The 15166-nt window shown below is 39.1% G+C and overlaps 1 protein-coding gene across 1 annotated transcript in view; it reads right to left on the bottom strand.

Moving 5' to 3' along the window:
- LOC124162712 (tetraspanin-2A) overlaps positions 1 to 15166 on the bottom strand; it is a 147163-nt gene that overhangs the window by 118432 nt on the left and 13565 nt on the right. The window contains exon 2 of the mRNA XM_046539322.1: positions 633 to 830. Coding sequence (XP_046395278.1) covers positions 633 to 830 — 198 coding nt within the window. The remainder of the gene's footprint in view (positions 1 to 632; positions 831 to 15166) is intronic.

The raw sequence follows: 15166 nt of genomic DNA, 5'->3' as shown, positions 1-15166 counted from the left end.
GAACATAATATTAGAGCCACACTGTATTTCCAGGTCCGATGGAAGCGATGAATTAAGAGAGATGTTTTGCCGAACGGATAGATATGGGAATTCGTTTTTCCCCCGAACCATAAAGGACTTTAATAAACGCTAGTCCCAACTTCGTTTGAGCACTTTTTTAATGTGTATATGACTGGTGTCCTAATACCCCCTGCCACACACCTCTTAGGTGGCTTGCGGGGTATTGTGTAAATGTAGAAGTGTAGCGGTGTTTGGGCTGCTGACTTTTTATATCAAGTCAGCCTCCTCTATACCCTTGAAGAAGTCTAAATAAAAAAAATATTACAGTCCATTGCTTAACCCATTATAGCCCATTGTTGCTTCTAAGTAACATAAAAAATGTACTTATACATTTCCTGATGTATATAGAAAATATCTAAACTACCCATTATTTTGTGGTGTAAATTGTAATGACGAGATATTTAGCGGTCACGACAATTATGGTCGAGAGAAAAGTTTTCGAAATGAAAAATCTTGAACTTTGATTTCTCCCAGAAGCAGCTCTGGGTCAGAAAGGGTTGAAAATGACCTTAACTATTCTAGTCGATCATGTTGTTTAAGGCATGGCAAATGCACGGTTTGTGTTTACTCACGGCGTAGAGTAGGCTGTGTCTCTCCATTACGGCGCTGCAGCATCCCAGGAAGGAGACGCCCATGACGATGATGGAGGCGAGCATGAGCACATATATGCCGATGTAGAATTCCTCCACGTCCAGCTTCTCCATCCATTCGGAGAAGTTGGGCTCGGTCCGGAGCCATATGCACAGCGCGAACACGCTTGCACCGATTATCTGTGAAAAAAAGAATGTATTATATACTGATATGGTCACGGATATTACAATAGAGAATGTTCAAGCCGTCTGCTGTATCATCTACATAATACCCTGCGAGCCACCTCTAGGGTGTTTGGCAGGGGGTGATCAATCACCAGCATGCAGCATGCATTTGGACTACCACATGCACACCACACCGTCCAAAAAACGTCCCGTATACTAACAAACTATACTACTGTATGCTGTTAGAAATATTAATTGAATTAAGAAGCATGCACTAATTTTTACATAGGTTAGTAGGCTACACTACAAGTCATGCAATCTATTTACGAGTTCTATTGCTGCCGTTATAATCTCTTATTGATCGTGGAAAAAATGACATTCGGAATCTGCCTGTTCTACAATCTATCACTCTTATTTTATTTATATGATCTGATCTTCCGTAGTATGTTTGTGTCCGTAAGAATGTATCGTCACCCACCGGGCATTTAAACGGGTTTACAAAACTCGTCACTCACGTCGCTGACAGGCAGAGCGATCCAATAAAGTCAACTTTTTGAGGAGAGATATCGTGAAGCAACATAACAAATTCTAAGCACTAACAACACGCAGCTCAAAAATAGCAACTTTTCTGGAGAGAAAGAAAAACGATTTATTTTTCTAATTGTTTGGATTCGTTGAACGTGGTACCGAGATGTAATTCAATCCAGTGAGTGATTCCAGGATCTATCTCGTGGATGGTAAATGTATCCATAAAAGTTTATAGTCATTTTGATTGATATTTTTCTGTTACTCCTTTACTTCCCTATTTCCCTTTAATTGATATTAAAAGCCAAAAATGCATAAAACTGAAAAAGAAGCATACATTTGCAAAGAAAGAGTTGTTTTTTGCTTGACTTTAATTTTTTTATTGACAGTATTAGCAATATTAACTCAGACCGGCCAAATTTTGAAATACGTCTTGTTAGAACTTAGCCATCGATATCTTATGATCAACGAAGATATCGTATTGTCCTCATATTTTATTATGATAGCTTACCGCACGTCTTTCGGTTGTTACACAGCACCTGATGATGATCGCTTAAAAAACGTTTAGTAAGCTGTTATAATTAAATTGGTGGGCAATGCGATGTCTTCGTTGATCATTATAGCGATCCAAATTCCATGGATAAATAAGATGTCATAGGGTGGTCTTCTCTTTTTTTATTGCCTAAATCGAAAGATTATTACTCCTGGAGTACGTATTTAGCCGTTTCATATTTTTAAATGGCAATATCTACTTTTCGCGATTTAATGGAAAGTGAAAAATGTAAAGCGCGCGGAAACGCGACGGCTAAGTATGAATGCTGGGAAAAGCCCGTATGACATCTGGCTTCTGCTGGGTGAAGTCACTTGGGTGCGAGGCTATGAACGCCGCTACGATACAGGCTGCTTGCTGCCAAGCATGGCGGTAGTGTAGAATATCCTGCTAGCAGGTAGCGCTTGGCTGAAATAAGGATTAATAACGCCCTCTCAAACGAAGGAAACTTTCCAACCATAGGCAATTTGAATAGGTGATTAGTAAGAGATGTTTTCCTGAACTCTGTGCCTCATGCGCGCATTGGTAATCTCAGACGATATAAAACTCCTATCTACTAGTATAGAATCTAGGACCCTGTGACGTCACGTTGAGTGGCATCGCATGAGCACCAATCTGGCCTTTTTCAAATGAGGTTAAAATTGACCATTAACATTCGTTTAAACTGGAATTTCTAAAAACAAATAATTTGTATATAATGATAGCACTAATGGTGGGTAACGAATCGCAATCAATGCCTTCCGCATTATTTGATGAAGGATACTCTATTAGGACTGTGAAGTAATCCTTTCCCGGTAAATCAATTGCGTGAAATCTTTTCAGGACTTCCACAATTTTAGTTCCTTGTGTAATATTAACGTTTCAAGGAACGAATCGTCCATCGCTGAGATGTGTATATTAAATCGATACTCTTTTAAATTGTTTTGAACTTCAATTCACGTTTTATAAGTTAATTTACATCTTCTATAATCGTGTTGGGAAATTTTTTAGATAAACTTCCTATGATTTTACTGTGAATCGTTAGCTTTTGAATTAAAAAAGGACGCGTAGATTAGGATTTATTTTTAACACAATTTTTTTTATTTGCACACAAAACCATCGTAATATTCGAAAAATGGATAAACTGATGGATTTTTCTTCAAGATGCAAAATTAAAAATCTTCTGCGCGTTTATCACTAGAGCAGAAAACGAATGATTACATTTCATTTTTCTTTTAATTTAGTATGAAGATTTTACTAAATATTTAGATAATGCCTTATATTTTTTGGTCTTTTCTTGTTGGAATCACGGGGATGTTCTTAGGTGTAAGTGGTATCTTGTGCACCCAAAAGAATGTTTTCCTTCTTGTTTTATAGCCAATTATTCTCGGGCCATAATCAGATCTTAATTCTCAACGTCTTTCAAGCTCTCTTTTCTTTTGCCAAGCATTATATTATATGTTCCCTTCTTGGAAAAATTATGCGTTAATTGTCACATTGGCCTTTAAAAATACTCAGAAATCCGAAGGAAAGTAATGCTTCACTTCCTGTATTTCTCGTTACGCTAACGGAAATAATGTATATCAATTTTTAAGAACTCGGAGTGTTGAATAAAATTATTTTAAACGAATGTAGAGATAGCAGCTCTACGTGAACTCGTAAAAATTGTAGAGCCGGTTAATGGAGGACGTTACACCGACAAATGAAGTGAATGTCACCTTAGGAAAAAAATGAATACGCATGCCTTTCTCATTTGAATTTGTCCCTATTGTTTGGTATGGCGTTCCAATTAATTCAAAATTTCGATACGTTTCTCGGAAATAGCCTCGTTGTCTTTTTACTCTTACGATGATACCACCCTTTGAGAGGAAAACATTAAAATTACGGAGAAAATGCCAATGCCATTAGGACTAAAAAAATACAATATTCATGAGAATATCTCTTTTTTCGTAATCACCTAGAATAATGGGGCACATAGCCGAAGTACGTATTTTAGGTGAAATTCTTTCTCCACCACAGACTCCTACGGCATCTGGTGGTTTCAGAAAGAAAATAAAATAAAAAATATTTAATTTTTTTTCCAAAAACCACCCTATTTCTAAAAACAATATAGAGTATCCTAAATAGTAGTGATGAGCGATATATCGCTGTGATTGAATAAACGTTACTGAAAAGTAGCAGTAGCTGTCGGTGACTTCATAGTCGAAATTACTGTGACTGGATCACTGGATTCGGTGAAGACAGTTCGGGCTGCTACCAAGTGATGAGCGATATATCGCTACCTATGATTGAAGAGAAGTACCCGATCACCGCCGGTGACTAAATCACCGAATACTGTAAATCACTGCCAATGTGAATACGGTAAAAATAGCTTCGTCTGCTACCAACTGCAGAAATGCTTCGCATAATAAATGAAGTCTTATTCATCAAATGATTAACGATTTATTAAAGCTAACAAAGTATATTCAAATATAAGACGAAATATACAGCTAACGGTTTGAATGTAAATCTTTTTTAAAATGTCGATGGGATTTTGATGATTGCCACTTATCAATTCCTTTACCATGTCAGATTTACTTAATTATCATAATATTTGCTGAGAATCAGAACTATTCCCTAAAAAAATATTTTGCCTAATTTTCCAATTTTCAATACGTTATATTCGTTCCTCTTGAGAAGAGCTCATTCATTGGTATTGAACTAAGCAGAAGGATAAAAGCTTTACAAATCATGGCTACCTGAGTGATTCTCCATGTTGTCCGCAATCACATGAATCAATTACCGTTACGAATGGTTATTACGTTGATCTCTCACAATGTTACCAGCGTAATATTAATTTCGCTACATATTTTTAAGGCGAAGAGGCTATTCCAATATTGGATATATATTGATTTGAGAATAACGTGGAGGACGTTATGAATTTCATATATCACTTCAAAACTATTGTAAATAGGTGCGAAAAGCCCTAATTACACCGTGTAATTTGGATTGTTCTGGTCGTCAGCGACGCCAGTTGTGACATTTGCAAACCTATTTCATTTCGTTATAATTAATATTACATGTATTGACCGACATATGGATTCTTTATTGTAATATTTGCCGGTTGAAGGCTAAGAATTAGACACTTTTGTGTGCTGCCATCTAACGGCAAATATCCAGTTTATGTATTCGTGGCGCAGGGCAAAAATGAAACTTTGTGACCTCTGCATACAATTACGAGGGTCGGTCAATAAGCAATGCCCCATATTTTTTCTCAGAACATATTTAGTGTCAGAATTTGGTGACAATATGGACCAACATGCCTTCTCAATGCCCTATTTTTCTACGTAGTCCCTATAACGTACTAAGGGCGTGCTCCAACATTTTGGGGCAGCATGCATTCCCTGGTGATAAAAGATCTTATCTCTTCGGCGCAGCAATGCCGAGTGCCGCTGATCATAGTCAGCGGCGTAGCGAGGGGGGGATCGAAGAGGTCCGGAACCCCCGAAATATAAAAACACAGTTACTTTGCCTCATGAAAGAAAACGAAGTACTTATTGAAAAATTATGAATTTACGAAAGATTTATTTGAAAAATGAAGTTTTTTTCGATTATGATAAGTGTAAGATTTTGTTTAAAACCCTATACCTCGTATTCTTTTTTTACAAAATTCTCTTCTCTGCTTTTGCACCCTCCCCCCTTACCCAACGAAATTCCTGGCCTCGCCACTGATCATTGAGGTCTGTTTCCGCATATCCTGAGGCTGTAAATTTATTTACGCATCGCCCAAACTGTACTCCTACCATCTGCAGCGTCGCCATACAATGCGCGCAAACGTTTATGGATGTTCAAAACTGTTTCTTTATTTGCACACAAGAATTCAATAACAACACGCTGTTTTCAACGTGAGCCGCTTGTGGTATGGTATGGTATTTGGAGGCGACCGACAACTGAGGTCATTTGCGCCATGAGGGAAGGGTAGGTGAGGAAGGGTAGAGAGAAACCCAGCGTCGGCATTATCCTGCTCTTGACGAAAGGCGCCAAGGGGAACACGGCTTAACGTCCCATCCGACGGACGGAGTGTTGCGCTTGGAATGTCCTCCACACAACACTCAAGCAGGGATCGGGCAGTCTCTGAAAATTCTCTGCCGCTGCCGGGATTTGAACCCGGGTCCACCGGGTGGGAAGCCAACACTCTAGCAACCACACCAACCCGATCCCCGAGCCGCTTGTGTACGCCATTTTCCGACGATGCGCTGCCGTTCTGCCATCTGCTAGAACGGTGTCAAACTTCACCAGCGCAGAGAACAAACATTAATTGTGAAGCACCGACAAGGACATTGACCTATGTTTATCAATGGCTTAGTATTTTTTTAATGTGGGGAATTAATTATTGAACGACCTTCGTTGAATGGAAATGAGAAATATATTGTGAATCAAACCCTTAAGTAGACGTGTACATTAGGGTGGGCCGAAAAAAGGTTTTTTTTCCTGATCAAATTTGCCCTGTGCGGGAAAGTTGCGAAATGGTATAAGGATCTCGCACACAAAATTTTTTTCAAATCGGATAATATTAACCACTGCCGCCCGAGCTCTAAAGTTTAAAATTTTGCGAAAAATCAGGCTGATTTCAGAATCAAACGGCTATGAAGACGAATTTTATGAAAATATGGGATAATGGATAATAACAAAGAGTGGATACATGTTTATAGTTTATGAAAATGAAATTTGAAGTTTTTTTGACAAAATCTATGGTTAAAAAAATGTCTATGAATTAACAACAAAATTAGAGTATAGACCACCCGCACAACACAACTCATTTTTGCCTAATTTCTAAAACTCCATTTTGGGGGCTAAATTGCAGGTAAAATAATATTTATTTCGATTGAATTTCATTTCTTATCAAATAAGTCATCATATGGTAGTAAATAATCCCACAAAAAGTTATAATAATACACTGTACATTCCGCTCCAACGGTCTTTTTTGGTGACGGTTTACTATGGTAAATCTTTCTATGCTAAGATCTTGAATTTTAGACGGAATAAAAAGTAGACCACTGTCAAAAATATTCTGTTTCACAAATTTGAAAATTTTAACTTTTAATCTTGCCTGCTACTCATGAAGCATGTTTCTATATAGGAGCGAGGTTTGGACGTTGGCAGCAGCAGGGAAGTCTAAAGTGGAAGCATTCGCAATGTGATGCTAGCGAAGAATGATTGTGATGATAAGGAATTTAAGCAGCGAGTTTATTAGACTTCATAGGTGAGTATGGAAGTTGCATGGCACGAAGTGTTAATAACTAAACATAATATGCACCCATGCTGTATTCTCCGAATGATAAAATGCTTATTATTTTTTAAAACTTTTCAGTGCGTTTTATTCAATTTTTGGAAAAAAGTGTTTTAAAAATATTTTTTATTTAATTTTTATTTTATACTTTTAGCGGTGAATTATGTAGTGGGTTAAACCAGAACTGTTAAAGCAATTCCTACAAAAAAATTATATCTGACGCCAAATATTGAAAATATTTAAAACAATTTTTCCATGCAGAAATTAAGTCAGTTGAATAGAATACATGCGTGCGCTCTTACCATTCCCGGAATCATTCAAGCAAATTAGAACATGTACTGAATAGTAGAGGCCTTCACGTTGTAGAAATCCATCTTACTGATTGAGTACGCCTTCCCTAAATACGCTTCCTTTCCCTCTCCTCTCCCCCCCCTCCTACGCGAAGCGCAACAATGTAGCGCTCTACAGACATCTCCTCTCCACTCCTTTCCCCTCCCCACCCCTTCCACTCCCCCCCCCTTTTTGGTATACAACCCACAGCGACGCTACTTGTCCGATGCCGTTAGCTTGTAGTCTTCCTAATTTTAGAGTGCTTTTGCACGCGCTCACTAGAAGCCTGTCTTTCTAATTCTCCTTCACTTACACTGGAAAGGTTACACTGGTCCCTATCCACTTGTTGAGTCAAATTCCCTTTTTACGCACTTACGTAAATTCACCACAGCCGGAGAGGTGGTATACATACGCACCGGAGGTTGGACGAGTCAGGGGTATATAAGCCCGCTAAAAAAATTGAGGATCGTCGTCGTCGTTGTACTGCTAGTCCTATGAATATGATACAGTGTATGGAAACTAGTCAGGCAAATAAAGTTCCAAATTGTAGAAACAGCAAAGTTTTTCATTCACAAATCAGTAAATTAGAACATGCATGAAATTTTATTCGAATGATAATCCGAATGCAGGAAATTTCCGTTTTACAGGATGAATGATGGTCTTTCGCAAGATCATTCGAGAGATCATTCGAACGAAAATTGACCGTATAAAACGGCCTTTAGAGCGACACGGAGATCATCATATTAGAACCTCACCATATTTCCAGGAACGACGAAAACGGTAAAATAAGAGAGATATTTCGGCGAACGGATAGGTGCGGAAATTCGTTTTTTTCCCGCTCGACAAAGGACTTTAACAAGTGCTAGGCGTACTTTCGTTAGAACATTTCCTTTTTAAATGAATACGGCGGGTGTCCTGACATCCCCCGCCACACGCGTATTGAGGCAGCTTGCAGGGCAGTATGTAGATGTAGTTGTACAATGGAGCGTAATTTCATATGTCTGATCATTGGATATTGTATTAAAATTAGAAGGATTATAAAGGACGTAAATACCATTGTTTTGCTTTTTAACTTCCGTGGATTAAGTGTACGATGGCCAAGTTATTTTGAAAATAACATGCAATTTTTAACAACAACAAAATTATTTGTATTGAATCCCGCGGTCACGAACCTACTACCTTATGGACAAGGAAGTTGTGCTGTATATCCGAATGAAATTTACCACTTTTGGAAAACAGCACCAATGTGTTTTATTATAGTGTAATAATGTAATGAAAAAGAAACAAAAAGTAGAAAATTTACAAAAGCTACTATAGCCTAATGCTATGTATTTTTTTTAACCTATTTTGATGTTTATTTACGGTAACTATAAGATTCATGGTTCCTCTAATTTTTGGTTCATTAAATAATGAAAAATGCTTAAATTGTCAATGCCGATCTTTTATTACTACTATTTTTGGTTTTGGAAATATATACTACGTCTTTGAATAATCTTCTTGTTAAATAAATTTCAGTGTCTAAAATAGAAATCGTTTAATTTTTTAGCGAGGAGCCGGTAGTCTCGACCAGTGTGGACAAATCTCGGAGGGGCGAGACTTATCGAGTGTCGTCAAGACTCTCGACACAGGCGACACTGTCGCCGCGCCGAGATTCTCGTCCCGACAATGCTGAGATATGAAAGTCTCGTCTCGACCGTCGAGACTCTCGGGTGGTCGAGTCTCGCACAGCCCCATTAAAACCCCTGGGCTAACTCCTACGCCGGGTTTTCCTCCATCCTCCCATCCATGTGGCGCGTATGGCATAACCCTTTGGGTGTCTCCTCCTAATATCTCTAACAATCCACCTTGATGTGCGGCGTATTATAGTCTGTATACCGCAGGGTGGTGCTCAGGCCCGCCGGCTACCTGAGTCGGTCCCATAGTTTTTATGGTCGGTCCTTTCCTCCCCCCAGCGCTCGCGGACCGACTCAGGTAGTTGGCGGGCCCGTTCGCCGCCCTACGGTATACAGACTATAATGAGCGTTTCAAGGCATCACGAATCGGACAGCACAAACAGGCTCGCTACGCGTCACGTTGCTTCCCTTCTGAAATGATTAATCCCACCGCGGGAGGCCGCCTCATTACCTCCCCCTCGTCATATCCGCCCCCGATCACTTCACGCAAAGGGCCAGACTCTGCCGCTGACAGCAGCCAGACCTCCCCCCCGGCCCTCTTCTGGCGGTAAAAAAAACGCGCGTTTCAAAATATCAGCTCAACCTCTGCCCTCGCGTGGCCGTCCGAGCGAACACGGGTCCAATCGCGAGCGCCGTCACCTGAGGGTTTCCGAACGGCTTTCTCGATGAGTTTTCGGGAATTTTGGCGGACCCTAATTAGCATGTCAGCGTTCGGGAGACTTGCGGTGACGTAATGGCACGTCATCGCCCGTCCTGCAAGTGGATGACGCCATTATGCTACTTCATCACCACGATCGATCAACAGTTTAAAGATTGATTTGATGCCTCTTTCCACTCTTCTCCATTCTCCTATCACCTAAAATTTTTAACTTTACATATTTTTTATCCTTTACATACTTCATCACTTATATTATACGTTACCAAACTTTTTCAATGTGTCCAGCAATACCATTCTGTCCTCAATCTTGATTTATTTTCTCACATTAAGTTAGACCTCCAACCTCCAACGGTTTTACCCTGTCAAATTTACGTCAAATTCCGTTCAAGACTCGTCGGACAAACTTTCCAGAATGGATATGACGTCATTTTCAATCGTCAAGACAGCATTTTGTCTTGAATACTCTCGAATTTCTTCGTCTTGTCTAAAGCGGTTGGATCTCTGATATTGATGAAGCCTTTAGACCAATCAAAGAAGGTTTTCTAGCCTTCCCAGCGCTTCCTTGGAGATGGATTGAGTATTGACATCATTGTCGCGTGGGGGATAAATACCGTTGAAGCCCTCGTTAAATTTGACGTGGTGTAAAGGTGTTTATATCAAGTGATCTCTCCAGACTACCACATAAAGTAGATGATGAGAAGTTCGGCAATCCAAGAAATTGCTTCAAATGTTTTGCCTGTGAGTAAAATTATGATTATAATTGTATCGGTAACGCTTCACGTTATTTCTTTGTCGATCGCGTTGGAAAATGTCATTCAAGCCAATTCAAGCTTTATAATACCGAGTGAAAGGCTGTTTAACTCCATATAAGTTATGTTGAACAATTAACTGACAACACCGCGTCGAATGGTGTTGACTCTCACTTTAGCGTTCAAGACGACTTTAATAAAATGATAAAACTTATTTCACTGTCCACTGGATTAAACCCTTTTTTCGAAAGTGGTTATTCTTCTTTGAAATTAAAAAAAAACATATGAGGCTATCCTTTACCCCTCTCCCCATTCATAAGCACTTCATCAATAGTGTTTTTCAAACTATTATGCCTGGTGATTTGTCCAATTTAGTTGTCCCATATACTTTTTAAGCCTTGTTCTAAAAACCTTAACTCTTGTTTAAAATCAGTGGACAGTGCAATAAGTTTTATTATACTATTCAGCACGCTATTTCACCACATCTCGCCAAACACGGTTGAACTCGTTCAAGACGACTTGTTACACGTTCCTTGTTCAAGACAACTTGAGTAGTGTGAAAGATGCCTCAGACTTACTGCGGGCTTAAAAATTATGTATAATATTCTTGACTCCATTACGGAGTGCCCGGAATGGCCCTCCTTGATAAAATTCACAGATCCATCCCGACCCAAGCGCTCTCACCCTTTGCTCCACATGTCTATTTCCAGACTTTCGATCACTGAACGTTCTTCTATCTCCCTTCTCTCTTCCCTACTGAACTCCGTCCTCTCACACATTGATCCCTTTCGAACTTTCACTTAATAGGTCGGTAACCCTTGCCCTTTCGAATCTATCACCAAAATAGTATTGCTCCCCAACTACACTTTTTCTCTTCTTAACAATAGTATTATTTATTTTTATTGTTAATGTGAAAATGTAATTATTAAAACGCATGCATTGTTGCTTCGCCACTGTAAAATGGCCCCTTTTCCGTAAGTGGTTATTCCTCTTTGATGTAAAAAAATCCTTAATGAGACCATTCTTTAACCGTCTTTAATCTTTTTTACTTGCACCTCATAGGTTTGTTACCCTTGCCCATTCGGATCTATGATCCAAACAATATGTCTTCCCAACTACGGTTCTTGTTCTTTTATAGATATCATTGTTTATTCTTATTACTAATATGCCCGACTATTTATTAAAATGCATTCATGGCCACCGTAAAATTGCTCGTTTGCTACATAAGGTTATCATTCTTTGATATAAAAAATATCCCTAATGAGGCTGTCCTTTACCCTTGTTCCCATGCATATACACTTCGACAACAGCCTTAATAAAACTATTATTTCTGGTGATCTCCCTCTTATGTCTTGCTCAAAACAACTCAACTTGACGTAGGAATGAAATCAATAAGTCAGAATATCATATCAGTATCTTGGGTACCTGCAACTGGGACTTAATGGCATACTTTGCTTAGGATAGATTATAACACTGTCTAATCAAGTGCTACATCTAATCAGCATCGAATTTGTAGATCCATCATTTAAAAATGTGTTCATTATCAGTTTCATGAATCATAAATGTGAACTAAGAGTTTTTTGCAATGTAAAATTAAATCTCAAGAATGTAGGTGCGACTATTTTTATGATTGAGTTGAAGTGCAAATTTTTAAAATGAGAAATGACCAATTAGATTTTTTTATAATCGGAACTTGGTTTTAAACGGTTTATGGAGTTCAGATCAAATTAAACTTGAAATTAAGCAGTAGTTAGCATGATAGTAATGCTTATCGGGAGACATGAATACTATAGCAAATCCCCCTGTCGGAATATATCCCCCTATTGGAATTCCCCTGTCGTTCACATGACAGGTTTGAGTTATATCACTTCACGCTATTTAAAAAAATTGTCAGGATAACTTCCGGGAATTGCCAAAGAATTTATTTTCATCAAACATGCGACAGCAATGAATTTTTCTGACATCCCCTTCTTTCCGTGGTACAACCTCCTTAATTATCTTCCATTATTGGAGGTGCGAAACTTTTTGCTGACGTCGGCCGCTACCGGAGCAACAGGGGGTGTTGAGAGGGGGGTCCGCTGAAGATGATGGGAACTGTTTTTGTTGAATCTGGGGCGGAGGGCCTCTCGCTGTGCTAATTTAATCTCTGAAATTGATTCAAATCTGAATGCCGACCCACCGCTGCGACTGGCGTCTATAGGGGCGGGGTAAGGTTTATTCCCTTACAGAGCTCTTAAATGTGGGGGCTTTTGACCCCTTACCAGAGTCATCTAGATTGCACTCTCAACAATACTCCGTCACAAAGTCGAGTTGGTGCATACGCTTTCACCATGGGAAAGTCGGTGTCTGTAGCATAGTTAGGCCGAACGTCCCCTAGAGTCTTGTGGGGAAATTAGGAAATATCATGTTTTTTATGCAAAATAATAGAATAAAACATGTTAGGTTCACTAACATATTTGACAAAAAACGACCCGGATTTTATAAAAAATTTACATCGCCAGGTAAGCCTGAAGTCATCATTTATATTCTGTGTTTTTTTTTGGATTGTTGAATATATATGAAGTCTGTCGAGTATCCATAAGAGTTCAGATGTTTCTCGAAGCTTGGAAAAACCAAACTATTTCAAGCGTGACGACTGCAGGACGTTGGAAATAAAGTGAAGACCCTGAAACTCATTCATGGAGTAATTAGGAAAACTGATTGCTGACGATGTGTCTATTTCTATTAACTTTCAATTGGAAAGTTGAAAATAAATAAGCTCCACTCGCCTCGACGCCTATGTTTCAACACAGTCCGCCATTAATGATGTGTCAAACACTGGCGGACGGCGACGACTCTATTTCTTAGTTATTATGAAGCAACCTAGAGGACTCTGATTCATACTGCGCCGAAAAGTGTGACGAGTATAACTGAAGCGTTGAAGAAATTGCTGACAGAGCTTGATCCCAATAATCCCAAGGCTATCCCAATAGTTGAACATGAAAAATATTTCGTGGATTGGAAGAAGGGCTGGAATAAGTGCGTAATATCCAATGGGGATTATTTTGAAGGCGACGACGTTAATTAAGACGAAGGAATTCATATTAAATAATAGAATTACCGTTGTTTTCCGAACACAACTCGTATACTTGTGCCTCGTATAACTGTAACTGTGCCGCAGGCTCTCCTGCATGTTGCTAGGTGTGTATTTTTCTCCTAAGCATTAATTTTTATGGATCAATGAGATTTAAAGAAACGCTTCATTTTTTATCCCATTCAATATTCACATTGACAATTCCCGAAATCTCTTTTGACCGGCAAGGGAAGACCACGTACTTTGCTATGCCTTTTTCAATGCCACATTTTTAATGGCATTCGGAATTCCCAACGCTTTTCGTAATAGGTAGAGGTTGCATTGAATGGACCAAAGTTTAGCTCTAATTAATTATTTTTTATGCACTACATTCAACATGCCTTACATTATTAAAAAGGGGGTTAAACTTATTAAACGAATAGTTTGAAAAATTATTAACTAGAGCCAAACTGAGGCCCATTCAATGCAACCTCTACCAATTACGAAAAGCGTTGGCAATTCCGATTGCCATAAAAAATGAAAAAAAAATCAAAATTAATGGTAACTAGGTTTGGTAATAGCTTAGTAACGTAATAACAATAAATACGTGCAAAGCTAACAAAGCTAAGGTATGTAAAAGTTTTTTGTTTATTCTCTTCTTATATATTAAAAAAATTATATTATTGGAAAAAAGAACTCTTTCGTAACATTTATTTATGTAAAAATATTGTATATCATTGTATTTTACATTGTTCTCATGTTTTAATTCATAGCCCTGATGATAGTCTTAAATAAACTGAAACGCTGGCTAACAACTTTTTTGCATCATGTAGATTTTGACTTATACTCCAAGAATTATTTTACCATAAAAAAATGAGGCATTAAAAAGTCATATCAAAGTACGTGGTATCCCCTATTGAGATCAACCCGCAGTTTACCAAAATTCGATCGGAAGCTGCTGAATCCGTCCTCCCTTCTTAGTCGCGACTCAGACGCGATGAATTGCGCATTAATTTCGCAAATGAGATTGGTGACCCGTGATCTCGCGGATAAACAGTCGCGTCACTCACAATCAGAGAAGCCCTTTGGGCGAGCGAGGCCGCCGAACTTTCACCTGCGATTCGATTTCGGACGCACGCCGCCGCACCAATCAAAACGTCTCCCCCAAACAAACGCCGCCGCTGCGTTTGATGTCTCCACCCTGAGTGGCCCTTTACCTGATCGCTTCTTTTCTACCCTGACGGCTATCGGGAATAATGCTGCCCCGACCCAGCTGCGGATGTTTAGCTAGTGTGATCCAAACGATCTGTCCTCTCTATTACCTGATGGACGCAATTCGGGGCGGAAACATTCTGTCTAATTTCACGTCATCGCCATCATTATTATCATCATCATCGTGCACGAGTCAACAACTCTTGAGATTGGTGTGACGGGGCTCTTCCCTGTAATCTTCTGTTTGCCTAATTTTTTTTAAATTTAATAAGTTTCCGCCGTGACCGCGTCATTGAAAACAAATGGAAATGATAGATGATTCGCCCTCAGAGTAAATGTGAGCAAGGGACATTG

Source organism: Ischnura elegans, chromosome 7 (genome assembly GCF_921293095.1).
Source record: "Ischnura elegans chromosome 7, ioIscEleg1.1, whole genome shotgun sequence".
In the NCBI taxonomy this organism is placed as follows: domain Eukaryota; kingdom Metazoa; phylum Arthropoda; class Insecta; order Odonata; family Coenagrionidae; genus Ischnura; species Ischnura elegans.
The sequence above is the reverse complement of the archived record's forward strand: the minus strand, read 5'-3'. Positions and strand labels throughout refer to the sequence as shown.